The sequence below is a fragment of the Siphateles boraxobius genome, unplaced genomic scaffold, assembly GCF_051911475.1.
Source record: "Siphateles boraxobius isolate OS27281-9 unplaced genomic scaffold, OSU_SipBor_1 130, whole genome shotgun sequence".
NCBI lineage: Eukaryota > Metazoa > Chordata > Actinopteri > Cypriniformes > Leuciscidae > Siphateles > Siphateles boraxobius.
In genome coordinates, this window is record NW_027508734.1 from 30434770 (window position 1) to 30455171 (window position 20402).

The window sequence follows — 20402 nt, forward strand, 5'->3', positions numbered from 1 at the left end:
GGTGGAAATAGCATAGAAAAGAGAGTTAATTATTTCCACCCAAACCCAAAATGCCTCTGTCTCTCTGTACAGATTGGCTTGTGATTTGCATGAGGATTTTGAAAAGCTTTTCAGTATGTTTGCCATGTCTGTCCTGGCTGTCTGTTTAAACAGGCCCCGAGTAATGAAGAAGAGAAGATGGAAGGAAGGAGGGAGGGAGGGGAAAAAGAGGAGGTGTGCTAAACCCTGGTATCCTTCTCCCCTTTTGGGATATGAAGCCCCCAGATGGTGTGTGTGTGTGTGTGTGTGGGGGGGGTTGTGTGTCTTTATATGTAAGTGTGCGTCCGTCTGTCTGTATATGTAAGTGTGCTTCCGTCTGTCTGTATATGTAGTGTGCGTCCGTCTGTCTGTATGTTCGTTCCGTAATCAGGGTCATCTTTGGTAAAAGAACCCGGCCCTAATGTCATCTGTGTGAAGCTTGTCTCTGTCTCTGAATGGAGACAAAGGAGAGTGGACACAACTCCCCCCTCCCCATAATCTTTGTCCCCGTTGCCCTCTGCAGCCCAGGGCCTGACACCCAGCACCGAGGGCTTTGATTAGCCAAGTGGAGACACTGGGGGGTCACACTACCCTCTGCCCTGATTAGCCTGCACTTGGCCACTGCTGACCCCTCCTTCCAAAGAGAAACATGTGAGGGGTCTGGAGATGGTGAGATTGGGCATTTGGTAAGAAACATAATGCACCTTGACCTGTCTAGACTCTGCTGTTAACAAATGGATAATGTGACCGTTTTCATGTTGTTGATGTAGTGTCTCTCTCTCTCTCTCTCTCTCTCTCTCTCTCTCTCTCTCTCTCTCTCTCTCTCTCTCTCTCTCTCTCACCCTCTCTTAAGATAACTAAGGTAAATAATTGCACTGTATTTTGAGGATTTTAGAAGTATTCTGAGAAGTGTTTATAGAAGTATTACGTTATTTAAAAACTTTTAAACTGGGATCCTTCCCACCTTCCCAGTGAAATTTTCTTGACATGTGTAAGTATCTTGACGTGAAAGTTTCTTTTTTAACTGAATTAACAATATTACTATAGTATTTGTTTTTTATTGCTTTTCTGTGCGTTTGGTGTTGATTATAAAAACAGTCGAGCAGTATTTCAGTTTGGGATAAAGTTTTAAATGATCTTTACAAGAATGCCTTATCAAAGGCATTATAATTAGACAAATATATTGTAGTTGATGTAAATATTACCCTAGAGTCTAGGTGTAACGACATCAATTATGTATTTTTTTCTATTATTTCCAATATTAATGTTAATTAGTTTGTTAAATAAAAATAAAATGGAACATTTTTATGTGTTTCGTATCCTATGTCGCTCATGGATGGATGAATGTTGTTAACTGTGAAAATATATTTATTTCTTACACTTAAGGCGGAATGTACTGAATCTTAAAACTACATCATTGTCCTTACTTTCTTGTATTATGCTGAGTCAATGTCTCTGGTAAAATATGATGATTGTGCCTTTTGGGAGCTAGATACACAAAACCTGATGACCGGTGAAAAATTTGGTCACAGGAATATTGCATTTTCAAAATATTTGTGAAATGCTGGTGTGAATGTTGTGTATACTCAGTGGTTTTCCTTTCATTATGAATGGCTGTAGGCATAGTTTGCTCAGTGAAAGCGCAGGAAGTGCCGCTGTTGTTGTTCCTGTGCTGTGGGTGGGTGGGTGGGTGCACGGCACTGCTACTGCTGCTTTGCCATCATGCAGTTTACTCAACAGATCTAGAGTCTGTGATAGTCAAGTTTCCTGTCAGGTGCGATTCCGACTGGATTAGCTTAATCTGACCCTGGAACAGCGGTTCTGGAGGTGGTTTGTGGTGGGGGTTGTTATGGCGTCCTCTGTGTGGCTGCTCCTGCCCCGCCCTCTAACAAGCCACTCAGAGCCAAGAAAATGGCAGCTGCAAGAGAACAGCGATCCTCCACCCACCCCTCCATTTGCCCAAACCCCCCACCCATCTTCCCCGCTCGCCTTTTCCCGTGTTTTGTCACTTTTGAGATAAAATGAACTGGAATCTTGTGTCTTTTTGCAGTCTGAATGTCTCAAGCCTTTTGCATTTACGCTTTCCTCATGCCCATGTTTTGGAAAGTGCCCAGGTTTGTGTGTTAAAATGAAACGTTTCTCACCGCTGCAAAGAAATCAAACTGGATGTTCTACCTCGATCATTCATATCCTCACGCACACTTTATTCGCCACCATGAAGAATGTAATAGGAGTTATTTACCTTCATACGGGAGATGCTTTAGTAAATGCATTTCATGGCAGTCAAAGCGTCATGAATGTTTTAATGAATGCTGTCATATGTATGTCATTTGTGATGAATGGATGCAGTCAGGGTTTTTCGCTGCTATACTACCACATGGGAGATAATTGAGAGTGGGGGAAACATAGCCAGTGCATTTGCTCAGGTGTTTACATTCAAAGCCTGCCATTATTTGAGTGTGACTTTGATTGAACTTGTCAAGTGTACTGAAATTTAGAAATAAGTAATATGAACCGTATTAGATGTCTGTTCTACTGTTGACACCTGAGCATTGGCAGAATCTTCTGCAGCTTTTCCTCCTGCCTCTCTGTACCATTAATTTCTCAAGGATGCTTTTTATGAAGGTATTCTGATTGTATGTGCAGTAACAATGTGTTTCTAAATTTGTAGTCTAAAGCATGTAATTTTGGATTGCTGTGGCAAAGTTTAACTCACTAAAGTGTCTAATTAAATTGTTGTAACCAAGAAACAGTCTAAACAGTGAGCCAGTTTGTTTGGCTGTCTTCTGCTTGGCTTTGCCAGCACACCAGAGAGAGACAGGGCAGGTCCACGAAGGATGTAATATAACCCCCTCTGCCCTGACTACACTATAATGGAGCCGACACGTTGTCTCTGCCCTCTGATATTGACGCTCTGAACGTGTGTGTGTGTATGTGAGCATGTTAGGAGAATATGTCAAGGTTATTCTGTGGAAAACATGTGACCCTTCCTATTTTCCAGCTTGAGTTGATGATAAAATGGAGCTCGACAGTTCAAATGAATAGATCATTGCATGTCGGACTAAAAATTACACTCTGTACACTTGAATGCTGTACTTTCAGATGGTGTCATTTGAATTTGAAGCTTACATTTTTGTATTTTGCATTAATGTGTCTCACTGTTGTTGTTTTTGTGAATTTGTCTGTCTGTCACAGGATAGAAAAGAGGAACCGAAATGATGTGTCTGCAGAGATGATGCAGGTAGTATTTTAGTATTTTTAATTGTGTGTGTGTGTATATGTGTGTGTATATATATATATATATATATATTTATCTTTATTACTCTTTCCCTCACTTTAAAAAAAAATATTGATCTCTACTTTCACTTTCTTTCGCACTGTTGAACAGCTTTTAACTTTTAACTACCTTAATACAGCTGTAATAGCAAATTATAAATATTACCATAATATTATCAGTTTAGCATGTTAATAGTACAATAACAACTTGTTTTGACAAGGTGCAAAAAATTATCCACATATTCAAGAAATTTTAGACTTGTTCTTAATGTCAGACCTATTTGTTCAAGCTTGTTTATTTTGACAAATGTCTTCTTTAAATGTATAGCCCACTCTGAAATTTTTATTTTATAAATATGAACTTTATGTATTATCCAAATGAATATATCAAGAATTAAGCCTCAACTTACACTGTAAAAAAACAACAACTGTTAATTGGTTAACAGAAAGTTTCCGTACTATATGCGGTGAATATCTATAATAGATCTAATCGTACATTTATTGTCATTTTACAGTACCATACAGTTACATTTTTGTAATTGTACAGTTTTTGGAAGTTAAAAAAAGAATGTCATTGTGTAATTTACATTGAAAAAGCGTAAATTGAAATTCCCAGAATTTCCTGTGTGACACCTCGCATTTGATGTATTTTCATTGAGATATGTTTCTTCTTAGTTTTTTCTACTCCGTTATGTACATTAGGGTTTTGTTACACCTAATGTTGTTAATTAATGTTTATTGCATTACTTTAGTGTCGTATGTTACCATTATGGTGTTTTGTGTTTGTGTGAATGCCACAGTGCACCTTCTTTAAATTAGTATTGACCTTCTCAGCTTGTGGAAAAGCTGCTTGTGATGAGCTTTGATTCATCATGTGACTTTCTCATCACCACCTGTTTTTGGTGGTTGTCAGTGTATTACAAAGGTACTAAACAGATGTTAGTACTTCAATGGGTTGGCAAATTAACATTATATCAGTTAATGAAATACATTTTTTACTGTAAATTTAAGTTAAAATCTGTAAAATCCAAACTGTTGGCAACCACATCTACTGTTTTTTACCGTAAATTTCACAGAATTGTTGATTAATTAGTATTTCACCTGTATTCTCAGTTCTTTTATAATTACTTGATGGCTCATCCATATGCTGCATAAATATAGCTTCTTTTTTAAAATAGGCTCAATTCACCGCCACATTAATTGCAAATTAGTTTCATTTTAGTTGCTTGTTGCTTGTAGTGTAAGTGAAATTTGTAAAAAAAAAAAGAAAAGAAAAAAAGAGAATCTACAGGCATTTTGTTTTATTTTTTTGTACATTGAAACCAAGTTTAAATATGTACCTAACATGTTTTTTTTTTTATCATATCAGGAAGTAGCTAGCATACACACATCATTTGCTTAATATTTGTAGACCTTTAAAGTGAATAGAATGTTTTAAGTGGTTATTTTGTCCTGCTCATAGTTGGTGGGAGTCACGGCCAATTATGTCTCTAAATGTCGTACAGTATAAGGTCAAAAGTTGCTGTGCTGTATAAAAAAGGTGACAGTAACCATTTTGGAAAGGTCAACCACTCAGTTTGTTTCCAAAGGCGAAGTGCCACAGTGATGCCTTTGAGCTTTTGAATTACTTTATATTACATTTAGGTAATGATATTGCTTTAGTAAAAATCTGCATCCAAATGTTCTCAGTTGTCCAGTAAGATTTGAAGTATGGCCTTTGGTCTTATTTGCAGACATGCCAGATTTGAGTAGATGGTTTGTTAATTGTAATGTATGGCTATTTTAATTTTAATTTTGAAGTGTGTACAGAGTTTACATTACATGTGAAAATGGCTCTTCAACCCTCACTAGCACTTACTTGGGTGATTTAAATGTTTTTGGTGTGCAAATACACTAAAGTAAATGTGGGCATGTCTACATCAGATGTATGCATTGTGGTGGTGTTACTTTAATTACAGTCAGATAACTTTTTTTTTGTTAAAGGAACTTTAGGAGTTGTATATTCCGCATTGCTGTTTTATGAATCACAAATTTATATATTCAATTTTGTCAATATATTAATCTGAGATCACATAGATTTTCTTTCTTAAATTCTGATTCCAAATTTTAGGGCCAGACTCTGTCATATTTTTAGCAAGAAGTCTTGTGCTTAGTAAGGCTGCATTTATTTGAACAAAAATAATTACACAGTAATATTTAGAAATATTGTTGCAAATAAAATATTTTTGTTTTGTTTCAATATTTTAAGTTAATTTATTCCTGTGCAGTGTCATTACTCCATCTTCAGTCTCACGTGATCCTTCAGAAATCATTCTAATATGCTGATTTGCTGCTTAAGAAACATTTATTATTATGCTGAAAACAGTTGTGCTGTGGTCAATATTTTTTTTACAGTAGTGTACTATATATTCTTATGAAATACAAAAGTACAATAATATGCCATACAACTTTTTGTTATTCTTAATTGTTTTTCAACATGTATACAATCTGAAGAATTTGTTCTGTTTTTATGTTTTAAACTTCAGAGCTGTTAATGTTCTTTTTGCACGTCGCACAGCGAATTTATTTTGAAATCGCACTATAAATATTAACATTTTAACAGGTGCACTTGCCAGTCACTCACCTCAGTGACTGGCACTTGAAACTTACATGGTCATTAAAATTTCTCATTAATGTTTCTTTAAATTAGTGTAACCCATGTAGTGGTGGTATGTGTGTGCGAGACAGAGCGAGAGACTGGAGTTTCAATGCCTCTGCTTCCTTTTGTCCTCTGAGTTGACTTCTTAGGAGCCCATTGCCGGAGTTCCATACATGAGAGATCAAGAGTTACCAAGGTGCTTAGAAGATAGACACAGACACACACTCATTTCCTTTGCATGTCAGAGCCCTGCTGGGGTTTCAGTAGAGGTCAGTGACACCACCAGTGGAGCTTTCCCCTAAATGAAAAACCAACCCCTGTGTATGAGTGTATTTTTATGTGTGTTTTTTTCTGAAAACTCTTAAGGTGTTAAGTCTGACATTGCATTGGTTTTAGCTATGATTTTATTATAGAAGTATGTTAAGATGTAACTGACTCCATCTTATATCTATATTCTCTCATTATGGAATAGTATCAAGATACATATTAATCTGGTGAAGTATTTCAAGGTAACTTGAATGGTCTTCTACTCGATCTCAGTGAAAATAAGCAGCCTTGTTGAATAGTTTCTGAGCTAAAGAAGTTGTTGTCTATATGTGCACCTGTAAACAATGTTGAGGTAAGATAAAATACCGTTTTCTTTAGCTCATTCCCATCAACTAGCTGCAGCATTATCTTGTATTGTAACAAGATTAAATACATTTGTCCTGTGGATTAGCATCCCTTTCGTTCCTTTGCCGGACTGGTCTGTGTATGTGCAGCAGTCTTTTTGATCTGCGGTGCGTAGTGAGGACCCTGGCTTGGGTCTGGCCATCCGAGGGCTTGGTGTGAAATCGGCCTGATGTCATCCCTTTTGTCCTCCGTTTGCATCCCTCACTCCTTTAATGACGTTTCCGAACCTCGCAGGCGCATTCCTCAGTGGTCCATAGGAAGCGTTTGGAGAACTCCGGGCAGAAAAGCACAGTGGGAGTGTTTGAGGGGGGGGGGGGGGGGGGGGGGGGGTTGAGGGTGTGTGGATCTTTTGTATGGAAAGCAGATGAGTAGACATCCGTATTCTGATACTTTTCCTCCATCTCAGGCTTTTCTGTTGGTTGTCTGAATTGCCATGATATCAGGCAAAGTTGAAGTTGAATAAAATGTTTTATACTTTGATAGAAATGTAGGAATGTTGCCATTAATGAAGCACTCTGTCATGACCAGAAGTGTATAATCTTGATGTGCATCTTGATACAACAGTGTAACTGTTTGGACTACAGTTTGCAATCACTGACAATAGTGTACTTTCTTGCCGTAGATTCCTCTGAGCATTATTTTTGTGCACATAATTTACACTTGAACTACTCTCTCTCTCTCTCTCTATATATATATATATATATATATATATATAGAGAGAGAGAGAGAGAGAGAGAGAGAGAGAGAGAGAGAGAGAGAGAGAGAGAGAGAGAGAGAGAGCTGAAGGGGGTGTGGGCAGGACATGAAATGAGCCACCTGCAGCCATGACAGGAGGTTTTGACCTTCATTTGGATTTCTCTCTCTCTCTCTCTCTCTCTCTCTCTCTCTCTCTCTCTCTCTCTCTCTCTCTCTCTCTCTCTCTGTGTGTGTTTCTAAATCTCTGTCTGTCTCTCTCATTACTTTGCTCACACACAAACGCATACTTTTGCTCTATAGAAATCCAGTCAGGGACCTCTCCCCTCAACCATTGGGCATCACTTCCTCATACAAGGAGTGCCAGAAAAGAAATGTAGATGAGGCATTGTCATTGAGCAGGTCAGTGCATGGGAAATGCCCGTTGTCTGTGCCCCCCCCCCCCCCCCCTTACTTCCCCCCAGAGGACAGGTAGTCTATGACCAGATTTATTTATTTTTAACTAAGGATCATTTACATATTCTTTAGAGAAAGTCCAGCTACTGTTTGAGTCACTCATCTGCTGTACAAAAGACAGTCTTTTATGCCTTTAAAAAGTTGTTTAGATGAGTCCTGTTGTCTCTCCTGCAGCCCCTCCGCAAACATTAGTTTTATTTGTCGCAGCCAACATCGTTATATCACTTTTTAGGTTTTAAAGGCAAATTTTCTGCTTTTCTTTTGTTTTGTATGTAAAAAATAAAATAGTTTTTTGATCTACAAAGTTTGTATAAAGTTTGTTGGTCGGATAATTTTATAAAATATTGTATTAGGAGGCCTATGAAGTTTGTTGTATAAAACTTGCATAACCAGATTTTGCTTTTACCCCTAAGTATTTGTTTCAAAATTGTATTTGATAAAAAAAAGTGTAGCCTACCTTGTATAATTGAACTGAAATGTTTTTTTTTCTTTTACTACAATTCTTAATGCTTTGTTTTTTTAATTAATGTTATTTTGCGTAATGCTTTCGATCAAATCCAGAGGTAAAAGGCTGATATCTAACCAGTGTATTATAATAATATATTTCGTCTGGTGATTGAATTTGTTTCTGACCTTAAAAGTTTAATTTTTGAGATTTTGAGTAGGCTACTGTTTAAATTTAATACTGCAAAATGAATTAGCCTATTGCAGATCTTTTCAATAAAGTTAACATAGACTGTTAATTAATGCTTTTGTCAAAAGCAGTAGTTCTATGATTTTTATTGTTGTTGCTGGAATTAGGCTAATAAAGATCGTGTTTTCTTAAAAGAAGTAGGCCTATTCATTATCTAAAAACACAATTTTTTCTGTCCCATGTTTAAATACAATAATAATAATAATAATAATTTGCATGTTGATAAGCGTACCAGGAATATATTTTTTTTCAGCTGAAAATAGTCTCCGTCTTCCCGAACGTCCTGTTATTTCGGTCCGGCTTCATTTGTTAATAGATTCCGTATTTTTTTAACTATGGTAGGCCAGGTCTGGAATATTTGTTTACGGCTATGAACAAGTATGACTGTGGGCTACTGAGGTTTTTTTTCTTTTCCTTCTGTGACCATTTCATTAGGCTAAGTGGGAAGCAAATGACATATAGGCTATTACAATTATTTGTCTGTTTATTTTGTTTGCTATCGATACTGTGAGTGATTTTAAAGGCTAGTTAATGGGATATATCCACTTGTAAGGTATCCAACGCTTTTGGGGCGATGTAAAGGGTTACAACGAAATGTTGCTGATACAGAGAATTCAGAAGTTAAACAAATGGGGAAGAAATATCCAAACGATAATGCGTTTGATATTAGTTATAGGCTTTATCTGCACTGCTTCTCCAATCCTTAAAGGCTACTGCTGAGGGTGCATTACCGACTCACTCCTGATTTGGTAAAGCTTTGTGTGCCAGTACCGTGACGTCATGTCCGCTGGGCTCGGCTCCCATTTGATGAGAGGACGGCACGTTCTTTTCGACCAAGAGCAAGATAAAACTGGAGCGCGAGATGGTTATTAAATCTTAGAAAAGAAGCAAATAAAGAAGCTACAGAGACATTGAGAAATATTATTCTCATTGTTTATTTAATTCTTATCAAGATTTCAGGAGGCAGTTAATTACACAATTAATACGTACGTGATACAAATTATTTACACATATAACAAACAGTAGGCTACCTGTAAACACAAAATAAAATTGTATTATCTTAATTTATCTCTCTTTCAGCTTTCAACATAGATTTTATAGATCTTCGCTGATGAGTATCTAAATTCATTCGGTCGTATATCGGATAGAAGGCCATATTCATAGATATGCTCATATGCAATTGAACTAATACTGTTTCTCTGATTCGGCACAGTTCTGTGTTTTTAAGTTCGCACTTGAACTTGTAAGGCAAAGTGTGTTAAGTTTGGTGGCTATATAGCTAGTCACACACTCTTTTCAGGTATAAAACAAAGAGATTCAAAAAGTAAAAATTCCACAATTTGGTAGGCTATGGATACAGTCTGCAACTTAAATCTCGTTCATACCGTTTTAACTTTTCTAAACACGCGTGAATATGCCTACATGACAATTTGCAGCTTTCATGCAAAGGCCCCAATACCGCTTCATTCACATAAAGAAGTTATTGCAATATAAATAAGCAATTTAAACACCTTAGAAATCTACTCTCACATAAAAAGCAACACCGGTCATTGGATAAAGATTTTTTCCCCCTTAATATAATCTATATAAATACATAACAAATATGAAGTCAACATTAAAACAGTATTTTAACATCTGTCATACAGTAAACAGCTGGTTTGCTTATTTTTTTATTCGATAGTTGTGTGTTTTTATATAGGTTTATATTTATATAGCCTATTTGTTTATATTTCTGTGTGATGTGTTGTGGCGCTTATCCTGGCTTTTGTCAAGAGTGCGCATAAGCGAAATCATTGTCAGTGCTACACATTTTTAGGCAGCATTATAATGATTAAAACATACTTTGCTACAAAAGATGATTATATTGCTCTTTTATAAAAACTATGCGATTTAAGACGCTGCGGTAGGCCTACATCTGTTTATTTATTTAGCGCACTAGTTGAAATGTTTTGACCAGGCTATGTTATTTCGTAGCTATTATATGTTAGGCTTTTTCACATGGTAGTTCGCACTGTTAAAGAAGTTCTCGCGTGTTTTTGCGATCCCCACCACCACCCCCACCCTCAATTTACTCTTTAAATTAACCAGGCTAAGACGGTGAACTTATTTACAAGAAGAACAGTTTTTCTTCTTCTTTTTTTCTTTTTTTTTGTGAAAATTCCTGCTGAGATTGCTGCGTCCATTTTGTATCAAACATCAAACCAAATGATAGCTACAACAAACGTGGAAATAAAACAATTCTAATGCATTTGATATCACAGTTGCCTGGATGCAGAAGAAAATACTCTTTGGACTTAAGCAATGTTTTCGCATTTTCCCCACATAACTAATATGTATATAAACGAGCGTTGCGCTAATAGTGGAAAACGCTTGGTTCTGGTGACAGCATGACAAAGAAGAGCGATAGAAACACTTGTTTCTCAAGAGAGCCACTCTGCCCAAGTGCAAAAAACGGCTCCTAGCCTATTTTTGAAATAATTTGATCATTATTTCATAAGAGAATTGTATTCAATAAATGTTTTTTTTGACATAATTCGATATAGCCTCTATTTAACGTCATTAATGCTGGTATATTTATTAACTGGCCCTTTTATTCGTTTGAATTATTGCATTGTAAATATAACCTTGCGCACCCCTCCCCCTTCCCATTTCACCACACCCCACCCATCATCTCCACCCCTCCCCGCTTTCTCAGTCACTGTCTGATTTGTCTTCCTTTGACGTGGTGCTGTGGTTGTACAGTCCCTGCGCCATCAGGTGTATTGCCAGACCGTTCTTGGGGCCGCTGGCTTTTTTGATTTTGGCCCGCTTATTCTGAAACCAGATTTTGATCTGAGATTCATTGAGGCCCAGTTCCTGCGCCAGACCCTGCCGTCGCTGCTCGGTCAGGTAGCGGTTGTTCTGGAACTCGGCCTTGAGTCTCTGGAGCTGCTCCGCCGTGAAGGCCGTGCGTGGTCGTTTGTCCTCCTTACTTGCGCTTTTCTTCTTTGGTTTACGAGATCTGGGACCTGGGTGTGGGGATGAAATGACATACAGTTTTTAGATCGAAGCACAAATTGCATAACAAGACCAATAGGCCTATATGTTAATCTGTTTTATGTTCATGCAGGCTCTGGAGAGAGGGGGCTGTAAACATGTTCCAAGAAGTGTTGTAATTTATGAATCTGTTTTACGTAGGCTTTATTAATTGATTAATTTATTTTTTTGCGTCACATTAGGGTGTGAGCAGTATGGACCCCCCCCCCCCCCCCCCCCCAACCAACCCCCCCTCTCCTCTCGTCTCTTCTCTTCTCTCTCTCTCTCTCTCTCTCTCTCTCTCTTTCTCTGAGTGGAGGCCATTAATAGGTAATGCGGGAAACCTCAGAGATGAAGCAGAATTTTGATGAGGGATTCGCGACTTGCTCCATATGGACATTTCTTAGTTTAAAAATAGCATTTTTAGACATCGAAATGGAATGAGTATGGTCAAATGGCGATCATTTAACCCATTCGACATCGTAACTGGCTATAACTTGTGTAAGTCTAGATCACTCTAAGAAAATAAACAACACAAATTAGTTTAACGCTCCGATTACAGTTGGATAATAATTTCATGAATATTTTAATGTAAAAAAAATTGCGCGAGGAGAAACTGACGTGAAAGTAGGCTACAATTTCAACGCGAAAATAAAAATGAAAGACTGGCGCGACAGTAGCCTAGCCTATTATTCAACAGCAGTAAACAGTCCAGTTGCTTTTCTTGAACGAAAATAAAAGGATATACCTATACAAATGGTAGATTTGTATGAATCACACTCTCTCGTAAATAAGTATATCAATCAGCACTCCAATCTTACATTTAAGCTGTAACTGAGATATCATAAATGTAATATTTCCAACAACAGCAAAATTGACGGATAGGCTAAATGACCACTCTCGAGTTTGCTCTACGTTGAATTAGCATTCAGTAGCTACAGTATTCACATAATGGGTTCTTCTGTTTTTAAATAGTAGCAATACAGTATTAGTTGAATATTCCAGTTACGAAATACTTTACTGCGCACAAACACATTAAGCAACTGCTAATTAAGAATAAATGCAAGGCCTGCTCCATTGTCAAAAATATGCTAATGAAATATCAACAAAGACGGAAGGCTTACAGGGCAAAACCTTTGACAAAACCAAAAACTTGTATGTGTATGTACAGCCATTCAGCGTTAAAATTTTAAATTGTATTTACTTTAGTCTACCTATATTCAATTAAAAGTAAATCAACCTTGACACATCTATTTCTCATATATTCCTTAAAACAATACCAAAACTAGTATAGCCTACACCATTATCAATCCAAAAGCAAACGGTATGGAATTAGAATGAAAGACAATTCAAATATATTAATAATAGCCTAACTCTAAAATAAGTGTAATCGAATTTGCGAAAATGTAGTTCTTTATACTTTTCTGAACGTTTATATTGACGATCAAGCCTGTTTTGATGTTTTTGGACCTTTGTCGTTTTACTTAAGTAATAGATTATATAAACCCCATCGTAATGTTTCAGTATAGCCTATAACTCTTCGGAAATATGAAAGATATGAGATTTTATTTATTACGATATGGAAAGTGAATTGTTTATATTTTCACAAATTTGGCGGTTTGTATTTCAGCTTTTTGGGTTTGTTTTAAAATTGCAATGGCCCTCTACAATTGGGATACGTGATTAAAATCGAAAACAGTATATAGATTAGAACTCGTAGAACTTTGGATACATTTAACAGATTTCCCGGCAAATGGTATCCTATAGCCTATAAGAAAATAAAGGGAAACGTACCTGACGATGGCCTGTCCGAGTAGCGTGTGCAGTAAACCCAAGCGGGCCACAGCATAGACTGACTAGGGTGTCCGTTTGAATTGCTCTGTGAACTATCCGATTCTGAGCCCAGGCACTGATCCACATTCTCCCCGCGGGGCTTCAAGGGCTCTTCGCTCTCTACCTCAGCCTTCTTTCCTCCGCTGCTCGAATGCGTTGTGGAAGTTCCCTCTGCTGGAACAGTACTTCCCACCTGTCCCGTGCTAGGACCCGTAGGGTTGTGATTCTCTCGAGCGTCGTGATTGCCCTCATCGCGCGTGATGTTCGCTTCTTTCTTACGGCCAAAGTCCGGCCGCAGGATGTTGTCGATAAAGAAGTTTGTGATTCTGTGCGGGAGCTGCAGGTTCCCTGGAGCTTGCAGAAGGGGTCGAATGGCACTGTTGGACTCGTCCGCTGCTCCTCGCTGTTCCGCGTCTCTTGCGCTCTGCTCATTCTCATCCATGCTGAGACACACTTTCCACGTTCCGTCCTTAACCCTTTATCGCTCTCCCGCACTCAGGCAGTCGCACCCCACTCCGCGGGCGACTCCGTCCACTTTGTTCACTTCAGCAAAATTTCAAAACTGAGCAAGAAAGTCTGTCAGTGTGTTTTAGCGACAATAAAAAGCCTTTGCGCACCGTGGTCACAAAGGAAAAACATAGTTACGCCTTCCAGTCACGGAATGTTCTCTGTTTAAGGTTGATGAACCGTAACTTTCCAGTTTGGTGCTATTTGTTTCGTGCGCAATGCAACTATCGAGGCTTCAGTGACTACTCTGAGAAGTGGGGCTCCTAACTGCTCGTGAAATACTTTCACTCCGGATTTTTGTTCTTATTTTTAATACGAGCCCCCAGTGACGTTACACTCCGGTATCCAAGACACGTGCCTTCAACCAATAGAATAGTCTAGAGTTAGTCACATGGCCCTGATTCGCGAGTAACAGACAACACTCATCCTTGCACTTTTAAAGACACAGTGCTTCACCGAAATACAAATTCAGACCGTGCCAAAAACGCAGCCTGCATACTGAACACGGACTTCACATTTTTCCCTCTTAATCATAGAGGTTAACTTGTAGCGTAATTATTTCTGTTATGCATGCTTTTATGCATGTACCTAGCCTATTATTATTCAGATTTGGTCGTCAGGTCACTATCCGAAAGCACTCACGAAACCGCAGATTTTAAAATCCAATTTTTTTAGATAAACATTTTTTTTGGCTACTGTTGAGGAGGCCTACTGCCAAGTTTTTCAGCAGGAGAAGAATTGTATTGTATCATTATATCGCAGTTTTGACTAACTGTAAAAAGTGGTAATGTTGGCCTAACACAGAATGCGTCAAACCAATACTAGGCTACAAGTGGAGAATCGTTTCCTCATGGTGTGCTTGCTGTTTCCAAACCATAATAACATTACCGTTTTCTTAATGCATGATGCAGACATTTTACTTATATGAAGAGCACAGTACGAAAAATTCCAGTTTCTCAATATTAAGAATTTTAGCCTAAACTACAATGCATATGATGCACAGCGATAAAGATTTTCGCAATATTGCACTACAGAATGAGTAAACGAAAACGGTCGTGTAGTTCATGTTTATGGTGTAATGATTTCATGCTAATTTCTTTGGACAGATGCCTTTGACTCTTTAAACATAATTGGGTATTTCAAAGAATATCAGCATAGTCACGCCACAAATGAAATTGTAGAACAACTTTCACTCGTTCATAGGCCTTAACCCTGTAGGCACCGTGGCGACGGTGGAACCTTGTAGAAGATTAATGTCCCGCGCTCTCCAGGTATCACAGCAAATCCATGAATCGCTCACATCTTCTTGATTCAGATTAATTTGATCACACAACCTCGAGTCGTTATGTCTATAATGAAGGGGCCCTGAGGAGCATTTTTGGCTACATTGACCTACTATGTGGCACATCGAAATCAACAATAACAACGAGTTGGTTATAGATTTGAGCTCTTAACCATTTGTAAAGACATCACCTTGTTGGAGCTGTCAGTATGGTTAATCTAGGTTCTTCCAGTGAGCTTTTTCTTCTCTAACTGAAGAGGTTTCTCAAGAGGCCTTCTGTGATTGCATTTCTCATTATGAATTGTCTCTGGCGAGCCAATACCATGCAATCCCTTTTCAAATTGGTGCAAATTATCTGCCTATCCACGTCTTTTTAATGGCACTTACAAGCCATATGATTTCCTATTTGCAAGATTGCTCCCTTTAAAGCTAAATATTATAGCATATAATATTGTCTTTCATTGTGGTTTCACTGAGTACATTAAATATTGTTGGAGGTACTAAACTGTGTGGCAAAATTTTTATTTTAGTCACGTTTTTAATATTGGGTTGATTATATGGTTGCTTGATGAAGATCCCCCGACAACCATTTGAATAGCTAGTCCATAGCGGTAGGCCTACAATAGCCACTGGCCTGTTGTAGCTACACCTGCTCTTCTCAAGTGTGGAATGGACACGGCTCTAATCTAAGGGTCTTCAATGACGCTTTGGTTTTAGGGGCATTCTTCTACAAGGACTTTTAATCACCCGCAAGAAATTCACCGTCGACTTCATGCGCGGAATGGGTAAAAGACAATAGAGCGATTGACAGATCGCAAGCGCCGGCCTGCCCTCTATCCTATCCCTGTCTCTCTTTTGCCACGGTTAAGACTGAAACACTCGCCCTGGTTTAGGCAAGAATTGCAGTTTACACAATATTTTTTTTTGTGCATAGAAAAAAAGAATTAGCCTATCTGACATGCATATCACAACAGTAACAACAGCCAACACTAATTAAAATATTAAACAATGCAACCGATCATTGATGTGCTATTAGGGATTCTATAAATGAACCATCCATGTGTCCTCCTTTACCCTCTATACTTATGCTGCTTCATCATCTATACTGTAGGCTATGTATCATCCAATATGAGGCGTCCCCTCCCACAGCAACAAAACGCAGGTTAAGCGATGTAAGCACATAGCGTTACTGACCGGGTTGAGTAGCTATACTTTTACTGTTGTACAGCAAAAGAATAAATAATAATAAACCAAAAGTAAATCCAGGTAAATCCTGAATATTCAACTTTGCATGCTGGATTATAGGCTATAGGCTATACATCATATGATTTATTATACGATGCCGTTTCAAGCAGGCCCGTCAGTGAAGATCTTTCATATCACGTTAATTTGTCACTATATCGGCTATTTTGAGGGCCAGTTCTTTATATGACAGCCATAACTGCACTGGCACCACTCAAACACTGTGCACAAGATTAAGGCCATACGTTGATGTTTTTTATTTGCCGTCATCAGCCTTTCCGTCTTTTGTGTTAACTTTGTAGCCTTCACGAGCGCTTTCTGTCTATATGTTGCTCTCCAGAATGCATTTTCTACCCTGATGGATATTTCATTATCCTTATTCATCAAAGATTTTGGTGAGCTTTAGCATTTCACCACGCCATGATGCCCAGACAAAATAGGTTGGTCTGGTTGGCAATTCTTCCTCTTCTTGAGCACTTCAATGAAATTTAATTTTCACACAAGAATATATTTCTAAAGAATTTCATTGGATTTGCACCTAAGAAACGTTAAAACAGTTGGACAGCAAGACTTCTTAAATTATCTTAGGGGAAATGTTAATAGCATAATGGTAGGCTATAGGTGGTGTCAATTAGGTTAAATCATGTTCAGTCTTTTTTGTAAGAGAATCTCGCTGACATTTTCTTGACTGTGGGTAGTTAATAGCCTACTTTGATTTTAAAAAAAAGAAATTAAATGTGTTGTTTTTACATTGTTAAAAGTAACCTTTGGTGAAATTATAGAGAGATACAAAGAGTTTAAGTTGGTAGCCTATGTCCTATTTTTTTAAATTTATATTCCATGTTGACGTACGACAAGGTTTCCATATTTCGCTTAACATAGACAAAACAACGCCTATAGCATAATTAAAGGTATCCACATTGGGTTAACAGAACAGTTTTCAAAATATTAATAAAAAAGTATTTATTTAGCTATGAAAAATGATTATGCTACTTATTTTAGTTTTTTTTATGTTTGTAAGATATGCTTTTAATGTAAAAAAAAAAAAATAGCACCAACTGGTGTCCAATAGGAAAATGTTGAAGTGATGTGCCGTTTGTTCTCGAAAAGACCGATGATCTCAGTGTCGATAAAGGCAAATATAAAGTAAAAAATGTGATGGATGGAGTCATCGTTTAGTGTTTTATATAGACTACCAGTTTATTTTGGAAATGCGTAGTGTTTGTCCCTCGGTGAGTTGTCTTTGGGCTCTCTTGAGCTTTAACGCACAGTATAGCTTACGCCACTGGTTCAGTCACTACAGAAGGTGCTGACGCACTGACTCGATTTGTGAATGGACGCGCTGGTGTGTGTGTGTGTGTGTGTGTGTGTGTGTGTGTGTGTGTGTGTGTGTGTGTGTGTGTGTGTGTGTGTGTGTGTGTGTGTGTGTGTGTGTGTGTGTGTGTGTGTGTGTGTGCGTGCGTGTGTGAGTCTTGGTGATCATAGAGCCTGCAGCCTGATTTAAAGGACAACACACCCCTTAACTCTCTCACTGTCTTTCTCTCAAAAGACACACAAACACTCATACTAACACGGTCAGTGAAAGCACGCCTCTGATATGAGTCCTGGCAGTGCAGGATCCAGCCAACCACCAGTCTAGGATCTGCAATGACACAATGACAGTTGTTTTCGATGTTACACATACATTTATTTTCTTCCCGAAGATTTGTAAAAAGGTCTTTACATTTTACCATTCGAATAATGTTTTAAAAAATCTCCATACCTGAAAAATAAGCCTCAAGAGGTTGCGCCAAAAATTCATTTGGTTGGCTTTACCTAGCCTATCCATAATTTGGTCCAATACCAAAGAGTGAAACCAATACTTCTGTGGGTATTGGATAAAATAAATGCATGACTGATGCTTCTTGTTTTAAATCCAGATTCCTCCATCAAAGCCAGGGAACTGTCGGGGTCCGGATTCTAGCAGAGTGGACACTTTGAAAACGCCAGGAGGATAGAGTTGATAGGTTTTAATGCTTTTAATTCTAAAGCGTCTGATCGTCCTGGCGTAAATAAGTCTCCTTTCAGTCGACACATTCTTGCTGTCCCTGACCCACCGTGCATGTGGCGTCCTCCACAAACCTAATTAAGGCTCTTTAGATGGGATCAAGTTAATTGAATGCTGCTCCCATCTTGAGACCCTTTTTGTAGAAAATGGCTTCATTGACAGTCAAAGCTTTAGCCTTGTATCTCTGTCCACTCATCCCACCTTGAATATTTCAGTGAATTGGAGGGACAAAACTGTTTTACCTGCTTGAGTAGACCCTTTTTTTTAGCTAATTTTAAAAATCATTAATGATACTTAATATTTTCAGACACGTCTAACGTCGGCTTTTCAAGTGCAAGAGAGTGCCACAGGTGCATTTTCACTTTCACAAATAAAAACGTTTTTTCTCCGTGAAAACTCGCATTTGAGCGGCTCTCAGACACGTGTCAGCCCACATTATATTTCATCAAACGCTTTTTCCCCCTTCAAATTAGTTTGCACCCAGAACATTTTAAAATGGTCTACACTGTTACGAAAGGCTTGTTGATCGTTCTTATAAATATATTATTTCTGCACGCTTGATCTGGAATCATAAGTTGTATTTAGATTATATATATATATATATATATATATATATATATATATATATATATATATATATATATATATATATATATATATATATATATATATATGCATAAACTATCGTTGTTTCGTTCCATTCATGCATAAACTATCGTTGTTTCGTTCCATTTAAATGTTGTAAAAAAATTGTACTTTATGGAAGTGTTAATCAAACGTCTGTTATTTAGACTACAGTATTTTTCTTTTCATCATTTTACTAAAACGAATTTAGCATGTTTGTAAATAATGAGTTTAGTCTACTAAGTAATCTGAGTCGCATTGAAGTTATTTAGTTAGAGGTGATACAAGATTAAATATGTTCGTTTTTATATCAATGATTTTAAAATTGTACTTCCTTAAAATTATTATTTTTAAAAATATAATTTAAATTTACTTGTACGTCTCATGATAAACATTAGGCTTATCTGAATGGTTGATTACTTTATAAAAACATTAATTCTTGCTTCATTCTCAATTTCTCTTAAGATAATGTGTCTATAGCATATGCCAGCCTAACAATGTGAGACAAGAATTCGTTAAAACGTGTGCCATTTAATGTTCTAATTTCCAATTCATTTAACAACATTTTATAATACAAATATTATCAGAAAAACCCTATGCCGTTTAAAGAAATTCGTCTAATCTGTTTGCTAATGCTTCAATATTTGTAAAATAACGGGTAACAATAATTTTGAAAAAATAGTTTTTTTTCTTTTTAATAATTTCTCTTAAAACAAGCCTACACGCCATCAAGTTGGCCTATAGGCTAAGCTACCTAAAATATCCCACACATTGTGTAGTCTAATGGCATTGATTGCTCTGCACAGGATTCGCCCGGTCTACTGTTAAATAATATCTAAAGCACAGTGCTTTTACATAGTTCTGTTGAAAAAAGTAAATATGCTAAAGAAATGAAAATAATATTTTTCGGATATAGCGAATATTATAATTTTTTTCATATGCGCAGTGGATGTTTGTCCCTCTTTAAATATGAATAAATGTAAAGGTGTATGGACCCTTCACCTGCTGGGAAATCTTTCTTGTGACAATTACTAAACACCAATAAACACCAGGTGGTGGCTCTAGGCCTACACGTCAGGGTTAAGTTTTTTTTAAGCAGCATGAGAGGAGGGAGCGGGTATACGAACACAATAAAAACAATAAGTAAATACTTTAGCGCTTAGTTCGCGTGCTACAGGTTACCTTTTCCAATGTCAGAACACCCTGGGTGGGTCACAGGATGCTATCATGGTTTCTTCGCGGGAGTTTAGATGTTTCGAATTCCATTGGCACCTGTTTCACGCGCTTGCGATTGTTCACGACCTTCGCGACAAGTGTGTCGCGTGACGTGCGCAATAATCACTTGTCTCTAAACACTTTGCCCACTTCCACTTCTCTGTGCACTTGTTGCTTTACTCACTTTAGC

At 37.6% G+C, this 20402-nt stretch overlaps 1 protein-coding gene and 1 long non-coding RNA gene across 4 annotated transcripts in view; one reads left to right on the top strand and one right to left on the bottom strand.

Annotated features, from left to right (window-relative positions):
* LOC143737576 (uncharacterized) overlaps positions 1–20402 on the top strand; it is a 37302-nt gene that overhangs the window by 12909 nt on the left and 3991 nt on the right. For all 3 annotated transcript variants that reach the window (XR_013203671.1, XR_013203673.1, XR_013203672.1), the window contains exon 3: positions 3214–3259. This is a non-coding gene — a long non-coding RNA (uncharacterized LOC143737576). The remainder of the gene's footprint in view (positions 1–3213; positions 3260–20402) is intronic.
* On the bottom strand, positions 11139–14088 carry en2a (engrailed homeobox 2a). Its single transcript, XM_077227304.1, has 2 exons — positions 13257–14088; positions 11139–11455 (listed from the first exon to the last, which is right to left on the bottom strand). Exons 1-2 carry the CDS (start codon positions 13735–13737, stop codon positions 11139–11141), a joined length of 798 nt encoding a protein of 265 aa, XP_077083419.1. The 5' UTR covers positions 13738–14088.